This window comes from Candida oxycetoniae (genome assembly GCF_023343755.2).
Source record: "Candida oxycetoniae strain CBS 10844 chromosome Unknown scaffold15, whole genome shotgun sequence".
Classification (NCBI taxonomy): domain Eukaryota; kingdom Fungi; phylum Ascomycota; class Pichiomycetes; order Serinales; family Debaryomycetaceae; genus Lodderomyces; species Lodderomyces oxycetoniae.
This window is the reverse complement of record NW_026055482.1, coordinates 75138-94791: the sequence shown is the minus strand read 5'-3', so window position 1 is coordinate 94791 and position 19654 is coordinate 75138. Positions and strand designations below refer to the sequence as shown.

Sequence of the window (19654 nt, the reverse complement as noted above, 5' to 3'; positions counted from 1 at the left end):
CATATGTGTTAAACTGTGTGTATATGTGGTTAACACTGGAGATGTGCTTAACACTGGGGATGTGCTCAACACTGTAGATGCGCTCGACACTGGGGATGTGCTCAACACTGTAGATGCGCTCAACACTGTGGATATGTACATCACTGTAGATGCGCTCAACACTGTGGATATGTGCATCACTGTAGATGTGCTCAACACTGTAGATATTTAGGTCAAAGTTAACCTGTTTTACGATTACGCAGCTGATCAGGCACGATTCTCAAGAAAAATTTTTAAACATGCTTAAAATAAGACGCTAGTGAAGACGCAAGTAAAAAGACGTTAGTAAAAAGACGTTAGTAAAAAGATTTTAGTGAAGACGCTAGTGAAGACGCTAGTGAAGAAACCCACTAGCTTGTTAGTTCCAGTGGCAATTAATGCAATCAAAGCCCACACGGGTTTGACAGTCAATCGTACTCCACTATCTCGGTCTTCTCGATAGTTTCGCCTAGTAATTAATAATAAAAATATGAGCTAATGTTTCATTGAAAAAAGGCGGGAAAAAGAGGCACAAAAAGAGTGAGTCATGCAATGCTTCTATTGAAAGCGAAAATGTCTGAAATAGGCAATCGTTTGCTCGCTATAAAAAATCAGGTGCTTTTCGCTAAAAGATTAAAGGGTGGTTTCCATTACTTGATTGAGAAGGTGAGAGCACTATCCAGGAGAGCAAGCAACTATCGAGCAATACTGAGTAGCTTGTTATCACACTATCGACACTAGCGAGCAGAGCGAGATAGTGGAGCAATACCGACTAGCTTGTTACAACAAGCAACACTATCGAGCAGAGCGAGATAATAGTAACTAGTATCTAGTATCTAGTTAATAGTAATTAGTCAGTGTTCTCCACTATCGAGCAGAGCGTGATAATAGTAACTAGATTATAGTAATTAGCCAGTGTGCTCCACTATCGAGCAGAGCGTGATAATAGTAACTAGATTATAGTAATTAGTCAGTGTGCTCCACTATCTCGCACTGCTCGATAGTGTCGCTTTGCTGGATAGTGGAGATAATCAATCACTATCATAATCAAACTCTAAACTACTCTCATTGCTGTTGTCATTCTCTTTTTCCAGTTGTATACCAAGATCTACCTCCGACAGCGAGCTTACACGAATAGTTGTTGGCCCTCTTAATGACTCAGTTGAATTTTCATTTTCATTTTTATAGTGCCCCGTCTTGAAATGTTTGGTAAGCCTTGTATTTGCAATCCTTTTCAGCCTCCTGTGAGATATCTCATCACCGTCATCAGCAATAACTTCACATTCTTGCGCTCCCTCGACTGATTTTGAGGAATCTTCAGTCATAAAGCCGCCACCTACTTCACTATCATCCTCTTCATCATCCTCTTCATCTTCATCTTCAGAGCTCTCAAATCTATTGTTATCTTTTGTATCATTAGCCAAAAATCCGCCATCTTGGAAAGAATCTCCCTCACTTGTTGAATCATCCTCCACCTCCACTTCCCCCTTCGATTCCACTTCTTCATCTACAAAACCATGTGATTTATTAAGACGGTCCTTTAATCGCAATTTGAGTAAAAAATAATTCCAGTTTTGTAATGCATTGGATTCAACCATCAACCGTCGCTCATTTGCCTCCATTTCAATAACATGCTCTAAAGAGACTCCCATAGCTTCTTCGTGATCTTTCAAAATCACAATTCCTCCTTCCTTCGCATTAGGTACGCCTCGGTTTCTCTTTGTAAAGTCAAAAGAAACTATCGCCGTTGCATAATCTATATTCAACAAAGATGCCGTTTTTTGAAGCATCTTTACAGTTATCGTGTCATTCACCTTTACCAATACACAATTTCCCGGTATCATGGAGTCCGTATAGATGTCAATATTTCCAAAAAGATTTTTGGGAACTTTCCCATCTTCAACAACTGGAGGAACATACAACTTTGTTTGAAACTCAGCATAAAGCCGCACTTCTTCTTCCCCATTGATGCTGGAACCTTTCTTGTACTTCATTGGCATAGCACCAACTTTCAACACCCTTCCTCTCATATACCATGCCTTTGCAGATCTTAGCCTTTTAACACAAGACCTCTTGTAAACGTCCAACAATTTTCCAGAGGAGTTTTTTGGTCTAAAGGTACCACACACGCTTGTTTTGTCCTTGGGGTATATCACTTCATTTTGCTTTAGCTGTGACTCTAGCGCATATATTGGATGGTTCCTAAATGCCTGAATATTATTAGGCATTCCTTCTGACAAGTCGCGTTCGTGGAATTCTTTCAATTCGTAGATATCGCTAATAGTACGGGACTCCCTTTTCTTATAATTCAATACTCTATCATACCACTCCTTGTCTTCCTCCGACCTAAACTCTATTCTCTTTTTAATTGTACGTGCATTGTAGTTAAAGCTGTAGCGCCTAGTAACATCACGTACTCTGCCACGTTTATCCACGGCCAACACGTACAGTAATTGATTTCGCACATCTGTTGCAGGCGGTTCAAAAAGCGATTTTTTCTTTTTTGGACAAACATCAATTGTTTTCATGACTATAGGGTCGATACTTATCCATGTGTTTTTATACCTATCAAAAACCTCTGCCCAGAATATTGGATAAGGTGAATCTTCGAATTTCACATCTTTATGAGCAACTTGAAGATTTTTGGATTGAACTCCAAAAATGTTTTCTTGGGGGTGAGGCAGTGAATTTATCGTAGCCGTTTCCGTCACCAATGTGTAATCAGGTGGTTGCAAAGAAAACACCAACCTCGCGTTTAGCCCCAAACTTCTTAAAAGAGTCACAAACCCTTGCGCTGCAACATCCCTGCTTCCGCGGAAATGGGCTACCAATCTTTTAAACGTTTTCCTGGTTACAATATCCGAGTCCTGGGCAATCTTTAGTTCATGCCACTCTTTTCGTATGAGTCCTTGGCTAGTTACTCTATACTTTGAAGCAAAAATCGTCAATAGCTTCTTCAACCCGTCTAGTAATCTTCGAGAGCCAACAGCCGACAGAATATCATGCCGAAACTCGAGCAGTTGTGCTATTTGTCGAGTCAAGCACGCTCGTTTCAAAGTAGCGCCCAATTCCTTATCATTGCACCATCTATTTCTTACAATTAAATGAGTCACCATCAATACAAGATACAACTTGTGAACAAGTATCCGCTTTTGTCGCTCTTCACGACTTATGAAATTTACCCTACCCTTTTTGCTGCTGATGCAGCTATGTTCATCTTTACTTTGAAGCCTTATTGTTAAAACGTCGTCCTTTGCTTGTTCTTCCTTTTCATTGTGGAAGAAACGAGGTGCATCAGCTACCATGGTGAAGTCCACATTTTCAAAATCCTCGGACTCCCCCGAATTTGAGTCTGATCTAAAGATATCTTGCCTTGCCGTTAGGTCTGACCCTACAATATCCTGCCTCGCCGCTAAGTCTGACCCTACAATATCCTGCCTTGCCGCTAAGTCTGACCCTACAATATCCTGCCTTGCCGTTAAATCTACATCTTCAAAATCATCATCCAAATCACTGCTATCCTCGTCTGACGCGTCAACATCTATAATTTCTGGTTGAATTTTCCTCCTTTTCCGCGTTAATGTGGATGAGGTTTCGTTTGAAGCTGAGCCTGCCTCTCGTAACAATTGCTGATGATGAACACTTGGGAACTCCCTTGCCATCTACAACAATTTCTCTATTCCTCTGTATAGCTATAAACTCAACTACGCTGCTTTCATCTGGTATATTATCCGTCTAAACTGGTCTATGAATCACAATTGAATATATATTGCTCTCTCTTTTTGCTTCTCTCAGCGGAAAAAAGGATCCTGAGATGAGATGAGATGATTTGAAAAATTCAACCTTGGTTATCGGAAATAGGAAAGAAGGTTAAAATCTAAACTGGCAAAAAGGTGGGGTTTGAGACTCGAGTGGGCAAGGTATGGAAAGGATATGGGATTATGTTGGGGAGCGCGACAATATAATAGCGTGGTATACAACACGGTGATACGACCCAGAGCAAAACTATTTCATCAAGAGGCTCTCAGATTATTTCATCAAGAGTCACTTTTGGCTCAAAAAGTGAACGAAAGGGTTTCTGTTAAGCTTTATGAAAAGTTAACCAAGCATGGACAAACAACTGTCAAATTGCGGCCTATGATTGAATATGCGCCATTGTACTCCAAAATGTTAACCAGCGGCATGGAATTTCGTATTAGCGATTCAATTCGTATCAAGGGCTCAAAGGAAAGTTTATTACTTTTACTAGAAACTGCGACATTTCATATCTTATGCGTTATAGAATGCTTGCAACGTAAACAGCATATTCCAGAGGTGCATCGACTATTCTTTGATCGTGTAGTAACAAAGCTTGGAAAGCCTTTAAACGGATCTCTGGATCTAAATAGCCTAGCAAGAGAATTCGCGATAGCTGTTGCGCCGGCATTAGAGGAAGGAGTTCAATGCTTTAGTGCAATAACACTGCGCTTGGAAAAGTTCCAAAACATCGATGATCTTACAAACTGGATCAAAATCATAACGGCAAAATCTTTATTTAGTGGTTTTTCGTTAGTGAAGGATGATATTCCTGCTTTCGTAATGTATTATTTGATTACTCGCTCCCCTTTTTTCAAAGAGGATTATTTACTACAATTCGATATGTGGATAAATAACATTGAGTATATTGCTATGCAAAAAAGGCATCAAGTATCTGCTATCAAAACGGTCATTGAGCATTTGGTTCGTCATAGTTTTGTGTTTGAACCGGCGTGTCTTATTCCATTGATAAAACACACATTCCAAGTTTTCCACTCAAAAAGGGCTGGTATTCAAATCAAGTTGGGATCTTCTTACTTTAATGATTTGATTTGGAGTCTAGCAATCTCCTCTATCAGGCATCAAAGTGTAAATCCAATGCATATTGCAGACGCTCAAAAGTTATTAATGGCATATACCAACATCGCAAGTAAACAAGGGCAAGGACAAGCGCAAGGACAAGCGCAAGGACAAGGTGCAAATGAAAATTTAAGCTACAGAGCCTATTTGGGTATATCCATTGTTATGTCAAGAATCTCTCGCGAAAAGGGAGAGAAGATTTTTGAGGCGGCACAAACGAAATTTGCAAAAGATTCAAAGTCAAATAGGGATATGGTTGCTTATTATATATCGCTTATTTGGCATTCAAAAACACTAGAAGAAGCTGTGAAAAACTTCCAGATAGGGGTGGTCAAGTATGAGCAGTCCTCTAAGTTGTGGCTTGCATTTGTTCAAAAATTAAAGTCTTTAAACGCAATGACTGAGAACGGTGCCATTGCCATTTTCCGAAAGATTATAGCCTCAAAAGCAAATGTGACTAGCGACTTGGTTACCGAGCTTCTACATCCTATTAGCGATTTTCGTAATTTTCAGGAAATCTACAATGCTACGCAACAAGTTTTCAAGGGTAAAGATTATTTGTTCTTGGTGAAATACATGCAATTATTACAAGATAATCCCCAAGCAATTTACAATTTCAATTTTCCTTGGAACTCAGAAATAAGTTGTTTACAAAAAAGCTTTGCTTGTAGTGACCAACATCTAGCGCACTTGAATGGTTCAATTTTCTGCAAGTCGATCCAATTAACGAGCTCATACCTCAAGAGTATTTTCAAAATCAATCCAAAGCTAGTTTTTCGAGCATACTACCTGGAGATTTTAGAAAAAGGTCATATACCGAATGCATCGTGCTTGGGAACTTTGATAGATACTGCCATCGATCTCCATGACCGTATAGTAGAAAGCGAGGAACCAATACAACAAACAGCAATTGGAGAGTTTCAAAGAAACGTTAAAACCAGTCATGAGTCATTTGGGATTTTTCCTAGCGACGCATTATGGGTCAAGTATATAAACTTATTGGCAAAACACAACTACGTTTCCGAACTCTCAAAAATTATGAAATGGTGGTTAGACATCAAATTCGAGCCCAAGAAGCATACCCTTTTGCAACTCTTGGCAGTATTACCTACGGATTTCGCCGAGAGACACATCCGCCACCACGAGCAAGCCAATCTGAAAAAAGACTGGGACTGGCCATCGATGGTAGAGTTTGAAAAGCATATACATAATAGGCGAGATACCTCCGCATATAGGCATACCGCCCCGTCGCTGCTACATTGAATACCAGCATCCAACTCTGTATACCAGCATCCAACTACCAGCATCCAACTCTGTATACCAGCATCCAACTCTGTATACCAGCATCCAACTCTGTATATCAGCATCCAACTCTTATTTTTTATGAGGTAGATTTTGCCTATGGGTATGTTGCCTATGGGTATGTTGCCTATGAGTAGAGATTGCCTATGAGTAGAGATTGCCTATGACTCAGATACGTCGCTCATCTAGTTTCTACATCTTCGCTCAACTAGTCTCAGAAGCATAGACATCTCTATTCAACTAGTCTCTACATCTCCTCTATTCAACTAGTCGAGCAGAGCGAGACTCAGAAACACAGAGGTCTTTACTATTCAACTAGTCTCAAAAGCTTAGAGGTCTCTGCTAGACTAGTTTCAGAAGCTTAGAGGTCTCTGCTCAACTAGCCTCAGAAGCATAGAGGTCTCTGCTATTCAACTAGCCTCAGAAGCTTAGAGGTCTCTGCTATTCAACTAGTCTCAGAAGTTTAGAGGTCTCTGCTATTCAACTAGCCTCAGAAGCTTAGAGGTCTCTGCTATTCAACTAGCCTCAGAAGCTTAGAGGTCTCTGCTATTCAACTAGCCTCAGAAGCTTAGAGGTCTCTGCTATTCAACTAGCCTCAGAGGCTTAGAGGACTCTGCTCGACTAGTCTCAGAAGCTTAGAGGTCTCTGTTCAACTAGCCTCAAAAGCATAGAGGTCTCTGCTCAACTAGTTTCAGAAGCTTAGAGGTCTCATAGAGGTCAACCAATGAAAATAATTTGTTCAATGAAAAATTCCGACAAGGAGCGAGATGGTAGTTGGTGCAATACATAAATAAATTTTCCAATTTCCGAATCAATATTTTTCTTTTTTCAACCCCATATATATCACATATATTCATTTATATATCAACCAATCATGTTAAGGACAGTTGTTAGTAAAAGAACTTCTTTGAAGCTGGTTACTCATTTAAGAGCCTTTTCTTGCAGCTCATTATTACTGCAGGAAACACGAGTTGAGACGGATGCTTTTGGTCCAATTGATGTTCCCAATGACAAGTATTATGGTGCACAAACTGCAAGGTCCAAAATGAACTTTAAGATTGGAGGATCTGCAGCAAGGATGCCTACCCCTGTTATTCGAGCTTTTGGTGTTTTGAAAAAATCTGCTGCTAAAGTTAATGAAGAATTGGGACAACTCAATCCTAAATTGTCACAAGCTATTCAACAAGCAGCTACTGAAGTTGCCGAGGGTAAATTGGACGAGCATTTCCCATTGATTGTGTTTCAAACCGGGTCAGGTACTCAATCAAATATGAATGCCAACGAAGTGATTTCAAATAGAGCCATTGAGATTTTGGGTGGTGAATTAGGTTCGAAAAAACCCGTCCATCCAAACGACCACTGTAACATGTCACAATCGTCGAATGATACATTCCCCACCGTGATGCATATTGCTGCTGTAACTGAAATTAAAAACTCCTTGATCCCCGAATTGACCAAATTGCGCGACTCCTTGCATGCAAAGGCAGAAGAATTTAAGGATATCATCAAAATCGGTAGAACCCATTTGCAAGATGCTACTCCTTTGACCTTGGGCCAAGAATTCTCCGGGTATACACAACAGTTGACAAACGGTATTGAAAGAATTGAAAAAGTGTTACCAAATTTGTTATACTTGGCACAAGGTGGAACTGCAGTTGGAACCGGTCTCAACACTAAAAAAGGTTGGGATGTCAAGATTGCTGCAAAGGTTGCTGAATTGACCGGGTTCCCTTTCAAGACCGCTCCAAATAAATTCGAAGCATTGGCTGCACACGACGCTATTGTTGAAGCTTCAGGTGCTCTCAACACAGTGGCTGCATCTTTGTTTAAGATTGCCAACGATATCAGGTACTTGGGTTCTGGTCCAAGATGTGGATATGGAGAGTTGGCATTGCCAGAAAACGAGCCAGGATCTTCAATCATGCCTGGCAAAGTCAACCCTACTCAAAATGAAGCCTTGACAATGGTTGCATGCCAAGTTTTTGGTAACAATGCTGCTATTACATTTGCAGGCGCATCGGGTCAATTTGAATTGAATGTTTTCAAACCGGTTATGATTGCCAATTTGTTATCCTCGATCAGATTGATTGCTGATGGTGCATCTTCTTTTAGGGTCCATTGTGTTGATGGTATTGTCGCCAACAAAGATAAGATTGAAAAGACCTTGAACGAATCGTTGATGTTGGTTACTGCATTGAACCCAAAGATTGGATACGATGCTGCATCCAAGACTGCAAAGAATGCTCACAAAAAGGGTTTAACGTTGAAAGAATCGGCATTAGAGTTGGGTGTTTTGAGTGAGAAAGAGTTTGATGAATGGGTCAGACCAGAAAAAATGATTGGTCCAAAGGATTAGTAAATAGAAAATATGCTAAGCTACAACAACGACAACAACAACAATAGCAACAACAACAACAACAACAACAACAACAACAGCAACAACAACAATAGTAAAAGACGTATATATTCAAGTAAAAAGTTAGTTATTGTTCTCTTTCTGGCTTAAAATGATATTGAAATATAACAGCTGAGATGAGAGGAGGGAGAAAAAAAAAAGGAATAAAATGAAATATAAGAGCACCATCGCTTCGAGTTTAAAGCGCTATCGCTTCGAGTTTCAAGCACCATCGCTTTGAGTTTCAAGCACCATCGCTTCGAGTTTAAAGCGCTATCGCTTCGAGTTTCAAGCACCATCGCTTTGAGTTTAAAATCTCGAGAAACAATATTGTGCATATCTGGTTGATATTTGTATATATATATATATGGGATTATCGTCGATCCTACAACAAATTGATCGAAAAGGTAAGGTAGCTAGCAAGCCCCCTGTACAGACCTCCGATGCCGTGAAACAACAGGAGGATGCGAAAGTTTACAGTTTTTCCAAAAGACTGCTGAGTATTGACCGCCCGGTAGATCCAGTAATTGCTAGGTTAAAGGAGATTCGGCGACTAGAAAGGGAAAGAAGTGAGCAAGGAAAGCCAAAGAAACAGGATGGAAAACCTAGAAGACCTCGAGAGGGAAAGCTGAATCTCAAAAGGGTTCAAGCGCCTTCTTCTAATGCATCAACGCCAGCACCGCCAGCACCTCGGCAACAACAACAACAACAACAACAACAACAACCGGCAAGACCAAAAATGACTTTTAGTGCGCTCATGAAAAAGGCAGCTGAGATTGACCAGAATAAGTTTTCTTTGAGGTATCCTCAAAAATCGAATACTGCAGATGCAACATCCAAGCCCAAGAAACCTTTGCCAAACTCAACACCAAAGATTCCCGAGAGAGCTAACCATGTGAAACTGGGCTCCAAGATGGACAAGGTCACCGGTACAAAAGAAATATCACCACCTGTGAGTAAGAGAAAGAATGCAACCAAACTGGGTGAGGTGGTGACTAAAGCGAAACCTAAAGGAAGCACCCCCACAATGTTAAGACAAGCCAACGCAAAGATCCAAGAAATGCTAAAAAAGAAAAAGGAGAATACATCAAAAAGCTCAACTAGAAACCGGTACGGAGAATATGATGACGAGGAGGAGGATCTAAGTGATTTTGTAGCCTCTGATGAGGACGAAGTTGAAGAAAACTATAATAGAGATGAGATTTGGGCAATGTTTAACAAAGGGAAAAAGCGACAATACAACGATGCTTTTATTGATGACGATGTGTCTGACATGGAAGCTACTGGTGCAGAGGTCTTTGAAGAAGAACGCAGGTCAAAGATCAATGCCGAGAGAGAAGATCGTCTTGAACAAGAACGGTTGGAGAAGTTGGCTGCAATGAAAAGAAAGAAGTTGAAACAGTAAAGGACAATATTCACTATCCACATCTCTGCGGAAAACATTTCCTAGCATTTCATCTCATCTCATCTCATCTCATCTCATCTCATCTCATCTCATCTCATCTCATCTCATAATTGTTACGGTGGGCGGGAAAAAAAGATTAAAAATTCATTTCTTATAACTTAACAGTAAGACTTTGCTTTAGCGTTCGTTTGACCCTTTCTTTCGTCTGACTCCTCCGATTCTTCTGTTGATGGAACTCATTTTCAATAGGCAGAATGATATTAACGCCTTGAACAAAGAATTGAAAAAGTCCCTGCTTTCTTTTAAAAATCGATTACAATCTATTCTTTTTGATGCGAATTTTGTGATGTTGGTTCACAAAAGCTTAGAGTATCCCTTGGTTGCGAATGAAAGATGTGGACTTTGGTACGTTCCGCAAGAGGACCGAGAGGATACTTGTTATTTCAAATCTACAGACGGGCATACTAATGTGTGGTCGTTTTCACTTAGAAGATTGAATTTACATTTGTTACCTATTATTGAGAGAGCCGGCGGAGTCATTATTGTAGATTCTACACGTCGGGGCAAGCTGATGCCAGACGCCTTGTCAAAGACAATCCCAATTTGGTGTGCCGTAATAAACTCTGTATTGTTCAAAGAAGCGGACGATTTTTGGTTGAGAACTCCCGATGTTATTCCTGAGGAGGAACATAATGCTATACTTCACTTGATTCCCGAATTTGTTAAGCAGGTTAAAGAGATGAACTTGTTGGATGTAGAGGCTTACAAGTTGAAACGGCCTTTAGTTCCCAAATGGTTTTTTCCAGGTTGTCCATCACAAGAATTGGATGAGTCGGTGTATTCAGTATGCTGTGTTTCTTCATCCAAAAAAGTACTGGTTCACAAGGCGACAAGTGTAAGAGGCAAAGATGGACTGATGGTCAATTTTGAGTACATTCAAGGATCCGCAGACGACCATGAGTTGTGGGTTCCCAAATCGTTAGGTAGTTTTGGTGCAAATGAATTCTGGTCAATTGCTGATAAATTGGTGGAAAGTTCAACAGGTTATCTACCGGCGTGGGTAACTGACGAAAAACTAGAGGAGGATATAAAGTGTTATATCAGCAAAGCCTGTGGGTCAATTGATATCCGTCCTGTGGGGAAAACGGGTATAAAGTTTGGAAAAATTGGCAGGGATATTGAGTTCAAAGAATTGGAGTCAAATACTATTATCGTTACCTTTCATGAATCATTTAAGGTCATTAATGTGGATGAAACCCTGAAGGGAAAAGTATTTCAATTTCCCATACCAAACAACAAAAAGGGTTCCAACATGTTACGAACAATCATTCCAGAGTTGATGGCGCGTATGGATTTGCTGTTGCCGCTCGTGATTTTATGCGGTACAGGCCAAGATATCAGCGTCGGTTTGGTGTTGGCTTTATTATGTACTGGGTTCGATTTGGATTGGAATAAAGTTGAAAAGAAGCCCGAAATTTCCAAGGTATTAGTTAAGCAGCATTTGAGCAAACTTTCTAGTTTATACAAAGTAAATCCTAGTCGAAGTACTTTACAAAGCGTGAATAACTATCTATTTTCATGAGATGACAAAGCTTATTCTTAAATTCTATACATTGGTACTGCTATAATACACTGTGAAATCTTGCTTAACAGTTGAGTTGTATTTGTTCCAAGCATCAAAAATTTGTGTATTCTCATTAAACTCTGGTTCCATGCTGTCCAAAACAGTGGCAATCTTTTTGGATAATTTAATAATTGACTTTATTCTTTCTTGATGGTTCTCTGTTTCTTGGGATGATGCTTTCGCTGATAACTTTTTAGCCAATTGTTTGTTCAATCCCTCAATTAAAAGCCGAACCAATTCTATGTTACCTGTTTTAATCAACTCTTTGGCCTCGGGGTAATGATGCTCAAAGAAATTGGCCAAATTAGTACATGCTAAAACAACAACTTCTGGTTGTTCATCAAGCAACCCCTGTTCTATTATGTGCCTCCCAAGTAGTTGTATGTCGATGTTGTGCTTGAGAAGTGCATTACCGTTGGCAGCCATCACCGAGTATATGAACTCATAACATAGTTTTCTGATCTCTGCTCCTTGATCCAATACATACTTGTAGGGACCCATTGTGATTACCTTTTTAAATGCCTTTTCAGCTGTCAATTGTTTAATCAATTTTGGTAAAATGACTTGATTCAAGAGTGGGGCCATAATTAGCGGTTTGATGTGTATACCAGTTAATAAATTGCCCACAACAATTTGTCTGATATCAATGTCCACCACATCGAGCCACTCTACTGAGGCTTTTATCAAGTACGTCAATAATTTTTCATTTGTTTTTGATGCTTCAAGATTGCTTATCAAATATTTCGAAACAACCAAAATCAAGTATATGCTTTTGTTATCCGGCTGGCCCTCAACAATGCGTTCAATTTCACGCGCGTTGATAGACAAGGCAATTGCTCCCAATAGTTCTCCTGATTTTCTCAATTCTGGGATCAAATCTTGAGTAAACTCAATTTGTAAACCAAAGATTGCTTTCCAGATTTGTAGCTTTTGCTTTGAGTCGCATGCATCAACTGCAACTTTCAATGCCTCAATTAAGCAACCTCGTGTTTGAGTACTCTCTTCATTCGAATATGCAGATAGTATTGGTGAAATTGTGGTATCAGTACGCTTTTTGGCCAATAATCCCAAAGCAGTAGACACCGCTTGCTGGTTAGCTTGATTGGTAAATTTCTTTTTACGCAATAACTCGATTAACGTATTCACATTGAGTTCTGGGGTATCGATATCTGCGAAAGTTAGGAATAAAATGACGAGTGCAAGTCGAGGTTCATTGATGTTTGAGTTGGAGTATTGAGCAAACTCGCTCAATTTGGTATTGACTAGATCCTGCTTTTTGCTTTCATTAGCACAAACTGCCAAAATCTTGGCCGAAATGGGCAAGTCAGTGTTTAATGACTGGTATAGATGATCGTATATGGTTTCATCTAATTGACATGCGCTCCTGACTAAACTGAAAAACAGTACCTCATTCACCAGTATCTTGTCCTCATTTACTAATTTTACTATCGTTTCAAGTAAAATTGAAGCAGAAGTTTCATCTTGAAACAAAAATTCATACCAATACTCAAAGATCTGGAATATGTATTTATAATTGGTTGGATTTGTTACCTGAAGCAACAGTAATAAGCTTGTCATTATTTTGTCATATTTTCTAGGAGGTATCTGTAAAGCAATCTCATTTGTTAGTACTAATGCCGAAACCGAGGTGGAATCGTTACTGGAGAGGATATAAGGCTCGAGTTTCTCCAAAATGTACACCGAGTAATCCTCGGGTAGCTTCCTTGTTGCGTACACCTCTGTTAAAACATCCATCGTAGCTTTGTTTGTACCCTCGTAGGCAATAGACAGTTTAAACACGTTGAAAATGTCTCCATCTGACCTACTTAGATTATTAAACAACACTTCTCCAAGTGCTACAATTGCAAGTCGAATCAAATCACATGGGTATTGTTTGCTGTTTTCAACTTTCAGAACGAGTGATTTGACGATTTGGTCAATGTTGGAAATTTTATTGCTTTCTTTGTGTTTGAAGAGTACGGCTAAGCACCTTAATGACTCAGATACCATATTGAGTGATTTATCATCAATATTAGAAGCAATGTCGCTGGCGATGTGGTTGACTACTTTTGTGCTGAGATTATCATGGAATTTCAATACACTGGTGTAGAATTGTAAATAGTCCAAAGAATTTGCAGAGTTGATTTGTCGGTGTTGCAACACTGCAAAAGTCGAAGCAATCAAGGAAGCGTTGTCAAACCTATTCAAACTCTCTATAAGTCTGAGAAATAACGGTAACTGTTCCTCTTTGGCATCTTGCAATATATCGGTTACAATCTTTTCAAGCAATTGGATATTCTGTGCGTCGCGAGGCGAGGTTGCTTGGACAATAGCAATGCATGTTTTGACAGCTTCTGATACTACCTGATCATTGGAATCCTTGAATGGTAAAATTGGCAATATTTGGCTAGATATTAGCTCTAATGTATCAGGAAACGCTTTGAGTAAGCAGCGTGTTAAGATTGTCGCTTTAGCGCGCAATTTCCAGGACCCGTCATTATCTGCTTCCCCTGCCGTCTCTATCTCATCGTCACTGAAAACAATATCCTCGTCATCATCTTCATCAGAGTCACTGCTTTCTCCACAATTCAAAGGATCGAATTTCAAAAACGTCTTCATTATATCAAAAACTTCACTTTTGTACTCACTTGGCAAGAAGTTTCCACATACCAAGTCAATTAGACTTATAAAAGCCTCTTCTTTTATGGCATTTTGTTTTTCAAGCACATCAAAGTCAAAGTCCTCGCCATCTTTTTCAATGTCTGCTTTAATTTCAGCGCTAATGATTTTATAGATATCAGCTATTTGAGATGGTTTGATACCTCTTCGCAATATAACGGAAAACAATTGATACAACACGAATTTTCTATTGGCTAATCTCGACTCATTCTTGCCTTGTGACAAGATGTCATTTACTAGTGCAGAAATCAGCGCCTCTTTGTTAATGAGAGCAACAACGCGTTCAACTCCCACAATGGCCTTTTTTCCAATTATGCCTTGTTCGGTGAAACTGACAAAGATGAAAAAGCGTGCCAATTTAACCGCTTCTTTGCTATTTAAGATGTACCCAATCTCCGTGATCAAATTAATTAGCAACTCTATGTTATCAAAAGTAGTTTCGTTCTCAAGTATCAACGGAAGAATATAGTCCATAATGCTTCTGGCCAATTCTCGATCAAATTTGTAATTGGATTTGGATAACTTATCTGTGACAAAATCAGACTTGTCTCTTGAATTTGACTGTGCAAACAATGAAAGTAAGGCCATATTTGGAATGGAGATGGTGAAACTTCGAAAGTTTCGGTTCTCTTTTGATGATGACGAAGATGAGGACAACAAGTTTTTGGTATTACTAGCTTGAACTAATGTAAATAAACTTTTAACAAGCTGAAGTATAGAGTTGTTGTTCAAGTATCGTACCATTGGCTCAAACGACCTTATAGCCTGGTTCTGAACATCCGGGTTGGAGTCATCTAACATGTTTAGCAATGTGGGAAACAAGTTGGTCAAATGATAATTCAATGACGATCTTGTCGATACCGCTGTTTCATCTGATAAAAACTTTCGTAAATCTTCCAATGCCATAAACCTGATATCCGGATCAACATCCTTGGCTCGGTCGACCAAGAGATTGAAGTTTATATCAGGCATCCCCCCTGAGAATAGTCGTTGGAAAAAGAGCAAAGTAGAGAAGAAGAATAAAAGAAAAAGAAGATCAAGTGATTGAAAAGAATCAACTTTTTTTTTTTTTGCTTCGTTGTTTTTGGTAATTTTGGTTATAGAGGTGAAACATCAATTTCGTTGATTATGAGGTTTGATTGGCCATTGGCCTTTGAACTTTGGGTCTTTCTTTGGGTGTCTTTCTGTTTAGAGCCCTTTCCTTTCTCTAGTTGGTCGTGCTTATTCAAATGCTTCTTTTTTTTGGCTTGCTTGTGAGAAACTGTATCCCGAGACTCCTCTTGTTGGTGAGAAACTGTATCCCGAGACTCCTCTTGTTGGTGAGAAACTGTATCCCGAGACTCCTCTTGTTGGTGAGAAACTGTATCCCGAGACTCCTCTTGTTGGTGAGAAACTGTATCCCGAGACTCCTCTTGTTGGTGAGAAACTGTATCCCGAGACTCCTCTTGTTGGTGAGTTCTATTGGTTTCTGTATCCCGAGACTCCTCTTGTTGGTGAGTTCTATTGGTTTCTGTATCCCGAGACTCCTCTTGTTGGTGAGTTCTATTGGTTTCTGTATCCCGAGACTCCTCCTCTTCACCCTTCACCACTATTTTCTCATCCACCAAAGTCTCAAGAATGACTTTGAATCTCCGCACGCTTTCTACATTCAACTCTTCTTTAGCTTCATTCTGCGCCTTTACCTCTGTTGTCTTTGTCTCTTTCTCTGCCTCTTTCTCTGTCTCTTTCTCTGTCTCTATCTCTATCTCTTGTTTCTCATCTCCCTCCTCAGCAAGTAATTTTCTCTCCATTTCCTCATACTTTGTATTCCACCTCTCAATATTCCCCCTTAACTCTTCAACCAACCGGTCTCTTGACCCGCCTTGGATGCTTTCCAAGTACAACACCAATGCCAGCTCATAATCCTTGGGTATATTTTGAATATTTTTCAAAACCCAATTCTGCTTCAGCTTGCTAAATTTCCAATTAGACCTATCCAGCTCAAACTGTTTGAGATAGATAAGCTGATCCTTCACCGGTGGTGGTTTCCTCTCACTTTTAGGCAATTTTATCCTCTTTGGCGGTTTCTTATCCTTCTTATTCTTAGCATCATCTTGCAATTTGCGTTTATTACTTTCTCGTTTAATTTGTTTACTGGTTAGATCCGCAGTCTCTATTCTTTTGGTGACAAGTAAATCGCCTTCAGTGTCTTTATTTCGAACACTAAGACCAGCTCTCTTCCAAGCTGGAATCGAACTCATATTCTATCTAATCTACAACTTACTAAATGAAAGCCGCAATGGAAAATAAAGAAAATCTATTTCCAAAGAGAAGAGATGAGATGAGGAAGAAAAAAACTCTTTACATTTCAAAGGAATATCAGTTTAATCGACACTAGGGAACAAAGCGACTATATTGACACTGACGATGAAAGGTTGTCCAGTAAGGTTTTTATAGAGTTTCAATATACAAAATGTGTGTTTTGTTATAGATGTGGGAAAAGTGTAGATGATTTTATAGTAGCAATACGAATAACGGGCTTGGTTGTTTTTCCTTACCACAACTTATCCCGGGGATTCATGAAACAATACTTGTTTCGCATTGCAAGACCAAAAGAAAAGTACATGGTTTGAGTCTGTTATGGGGAAAAAGAGATAAACCTTATACCCGTAGTAGATATAAAGATTGTATACATCGAGCAACACTATAGAGCACCACTATCGAGCAGAGCGAGATGGTGGAGCACACTAGCTGCCACCGACACTTTCGACACTTTCGACACTTTCGACACTATCGAGCAGAGCGAGATGGTGGAGCACACTAGCTGCCACCGACACTTTCGACACTTTCGACACTATCTCGCTTTGTTCGATAGTGGAGCTGCGCTGACTAGTGACACTATCTACACTATCTCGCTCTGCTCGATAGTGTCTCTGCTCGATAGTGTCTCTGATTAGCCTAACTATATTAGTTATCTTGCCTCTTCTCTTCACTTTTCAATCTTTTCTCTTCCTCTTCTTTCTTTTTAGTTGCAGCCCAACTTTCGAATTTAGAAGTCAAGTCATCAGCAATCTCTTTGGCAGTGGCATCCCTGTCGTCTGTATCTTGCATTTTCTTCAATGCGTTGCCAATGTATGAAAATGTCGCCTTTATATATTCATTTGTCTGGGGATTCTCGCCATTTGGATTTAGAATCTTTTCAGTTATATTTTGAATCTTGTGTAAATCTTCTTGGTTCAATTCGGGAGAAGCAGAAGTATTCTCTTGTGGTGCCTTCTCGTTACCGCTACCGCTGTTGCTATTTTCTGCGCTCATCTTGTATAACAATACTATTGTGTTTCCTACTCTAAAGACAGTGGCGAAACTAGAGTTAATTAACTGGCGAAACTAGAGTTAATTAACTGGCCAAACTAGAGTTAATTAACTGACAATTTATAGTCGGATGCGGTGCAAAGGTGCCGCGATATAGCATTAAATATTTTCTTTTGGTTTTGTACCTTTTATCAATTTACAGTAATTAAAAACATTCATTTTAAATTACTTGCATATATTTTTTTTTCCCTAAAACAGAACAGTTTAGGTTGGTATACTTTAGTATACCAAGTATATAAATTAATGATTACTATTTAGAATAAAACACTAGGGATAACTATAGCTGATGATTATAATTGAAAAACCAAGAAATCAGCTTGCTACTTTCTTGTAGTATTTGTCTCATATTTTTCGTAAATTTTGAGCCAATTCTAGAGACTAAGGAAGCGACACTATCAACCAGAGCGACACAATCGAGCAGAGCGACACTATCAACCAGAGCGAGATAGTGGTGCGTTACTAGCTGCAATCGTATCGGGCTCAATTGTTTCTTCCTGTTCCAACTTGCCATCGTTCTCTACCTTGTCTTCTTCAACTTTGCCTTACTCACTTTTCAAGTTCCCAGCTTTATCTCCTTCAACTTTGCCGTAATCACCTTTCAAGTTCCCAGCTTTGTCTCCTTCAACTTTGCCATACTCACCTTTCAAGTTCCCAGCTTTGTCTCCTTCAACTTTGCCGTACTCACCTTTCAAGTTCCCAGCTTTGTCTCCTTCAACTTTGCCGTACTCACCTTTCAAGTTCCCAGCTTTGTCTCCTTCAACTTTGCCGTACTCACCTTTCAAGTTCCCAGCTTTGTCTCCTTCAACTTTGCCGTACTCACCTTTCAAGTTCCCAGCTTTGTCTCCTTCAACTTTGCCGTACTCACCTTTCAAGTTCCCAGCTTTATCTCCTTCAACTTTGCCGTACTCACCTTTCAAGTTCCCAGCTTTGTCTCCTGATTTCATATAATCACTAGATTCACTCAATTTTCCTCCTCTCGTCTCATTTCCAACATTTCCCAAATGGCCAAATTCATGCTTCTTAGAGTCCATTTCTGCAATCCAGTTAAAAACCTCCAAACAAACCACTACTTTTGAACTTTGCGTTCTTCTTTCTTCACTTTTTATTGCTTCTTTATCTGATTGAAAAAGAAAAAAAAACCCCTTATTTATATTTTTTTTCAGAGATTTTCTTCCTTTTCTTAAAGTTCACTAAACAATGTCTATGGGCAAGTTTCGACCGAATTTAGTCATTAGTGACTGGGACGAAACTATAACGGTACATGATACAATTCAAAATGTTGCACAGGTACCATACATAGCGAATCCCAATCTTGAGCCAAAGTTCAGTCATTATTCAAAGATATATATAGACAACTATGCTTCCTATGAATCGCAATTTGGTCCGCTTGAAAAATTGAATGATTATGTTCGTTTTCAAAAGGGAATGAGGCCAATTGAAATGAGCTCGATACTGGCTTTGGAGAAGGATCTCATTTTCAAAGGTTTGAAACCAGATCAGTTTCGAGAACAAGCCATAGATGTAGTATTACGACCTGGTGTGATTGAGTTTATTAAAATGTGTCAAGAAGAGAAAATACCATTCATTATACTTAGTGTCAACTGGACAAGCTTAATTATTGAGCAAGTATTGAAAATGCATGGTGTTGAAGAGATTAACATTATTACTAATGAGTTTGAGTTTCACGATGGAGAGACTACGGGATTTTGGTTGAGTGATCAAGTTGTTCGTACCTCGGAAGATAAGTTGAGATTTGTTAAGAAGTTAGCCAAGGGTGAGGACAAAGTGATGTATATTGGTGATAGTTTGACCGATTTGTTGCCCATCTTGTTTGTAAAATACCCCTGTGCCATTGAGAATACTAAATTGAACAACTTCTTATCTATTATGAAAATTGACCATGTTACTGGCAATTGGCTAGATTTTATAGAAAAAGTAGAAACAAAGTGACTTTTTTGCTTATTATAGGATAAGCAATCGTAAATAAAACTCTACATTATGCTAG

At 39.3% G+C, this 19654-nt stretch overlaps 10 protein-coding genes across 10 annotated transcripts; 5 read left to right on the top strand and 5 right to left on the bottom strand. All coding sequences in view use genetic code 12, as the record gives it.

The window, feature by feature from the left end:
• Window positions 1-1049: 1049 nt before the first annotated feature.
• KGF56_004314 (uncharacterized protein) lies at window positions 1050-3680 on the bottom strand (the record flags this gene model as incomplete). Its single annotated transcript, XM_049325741.1, has 1 exon — window positions 1050-3680. One exon carries the CDS (start codon window positions 3678-3680, stop codon window positions 1050-1052), a length of 2631 nt encoding a protein of 876 aa, XP_049178600.1.
• Window positions 3681-3951: 271 nt separating this feature from the next.
• Window positions 3952-6156, top strand: KGF56_004313 (uncharacterized protein; the record flags this gene model as incomplete). Its single annotated transcript, XM_049325740.1, has 1 exon — window positions 3952-6156. One exon carries the CDS (start codon window positions 3952-3954, stop codon window positions 6154-6156), a length of 2205 nt encoding a protein of 734 aa, XP_049178599.1.
• A 913-nt stretch (window positions 6157-7069) lies between these two features.
• FUM12 (Fum12p) lies at window positions 7070-8551 on the top strand (the record flags this gene model as incomplete). Its single annotated transcript, XM_049325738.1, has 1 exon — window positions 7070-8551. One exon carries the CDS (start codon window positions 7070-7072, stop codon window positions 8549-8551), a length of 1482 nt encoding a protein of 493 aa, XP_049178598.1.
• A 406-nt stretch (window positions 8552-8957) lies between these two features.
• On the top strand, window positions 8958-9995 carry KGF56_004311 (uncharacterized protein; the record flags this gene model as incomplete). Its single annotated transcript, XM_049325737.1, has 1 exon — window positions 8958-9995. The coding sequence occupies one exon, from the start codon at window positions 8958-8960 to the stop codon at window positions 9993-9995; it is 1038 nt and encodes a 345-aa protein (XP_049178597.1).
• Window positions 9996-10224: 229 nt separating this feature from the next.
• Window positions 10225-11577, top strand: RIT1 (tRNA A64-2'-O-ribosylphosphate transferase; the record flags this gene model as incomplete). The annotated part of the gene is made up of 1 exon (XM_049325736.1): window positions 10225-11577. One exon carries the CDS (start codon window positions 10225-10227, stop codon window positions 11575-11577), a length of 1353 nt encoding a protein of 450 aa, XP_049178596.1.
• A 24-nt stretch (window positions 11578-11601) lies between these two features.
• On the bottom strand, window positions 11602-15270 carry TIP120 (Tip120p; the record flags this gene model as incomplete). The annotated part of the gene is made up of 1 exon (XM_049325735.1): window positions 11602-15270. The coding sequence occupies one exon, from the start codon at window positions 15268-15270 to the stop codon at window positions 11602-11604; it is 3669 nt and encodes a 1222-aa protein (XP_049178595.1).
• Window positions 15271-15395: 125 nt separating this feature from the next.
• KGF56_004308 (uncharacterized protein) lies at window positions 15396-16538 on the bottom strand (the record flags this gene model as incomplete). The annotated part of the gene is made up of 1 exon (XM_049325734.1): window positions 15396-16538. The coding sequence occupies one exon, from the start codon at window positions 16536-16538 to the stop codon at window positions 15396-15398; it is 1143 nt and encodes a 380-aa protein (XP_049178594.1).
• Window positions 16539-17244: 706 nt separating this feature from the next.
• On the bottom strand, window positions 17245-17592 carry KGF56_004307 (uncharacterized protein; the record flags this gene model as incomplete). The annotated part of the gene is made up of 1 exon (XM_049325733.1): window positions 17245-17592. The coding sequence occupies one exon, from the start codon at window positions 17590-17592 to the stop codon at window positions 17245-17247; it is 348 nt and encodes a 115-aa protein (XP_049178593.1).
• A 599-nt stretch (window positions 17593-18191) lies between these two features.
• Window positions 18192-18680, bottom strand: KGF56_004306 (uncharacterized protein; the record flags this gene model as incomplete). Its single annotated transcript, XM_049325732.1, has 1 exon — window positions 18192-18680. The coding sequence occupies one exon, from the start codon at window positions 18678-18680 to the stop codon at window positions 18192-18194; it is 489 nt and encodes a 162-aa protein (XP_049178592.1).
• A 166-nt stretch (window positions 18681-18846) lies between these two features.
• KGF56_004305 (uncharacterized protein) lies at window positions 18847-19599 on the top strand (the record flags this gene model as incomplete). Its single annotated transcript, XM_049325731.1, has 1 exon — window positions 18847-19599. One exon carries the CDS (start codon window positions 18847-18849, stop codon window positions 19597-19599), a length of 753 nt encoding a protein of 250 aa, XP_049178591.1.
• Between the last annotated feature and the right edge of the window lie 55 nt (window positions 19600-19654).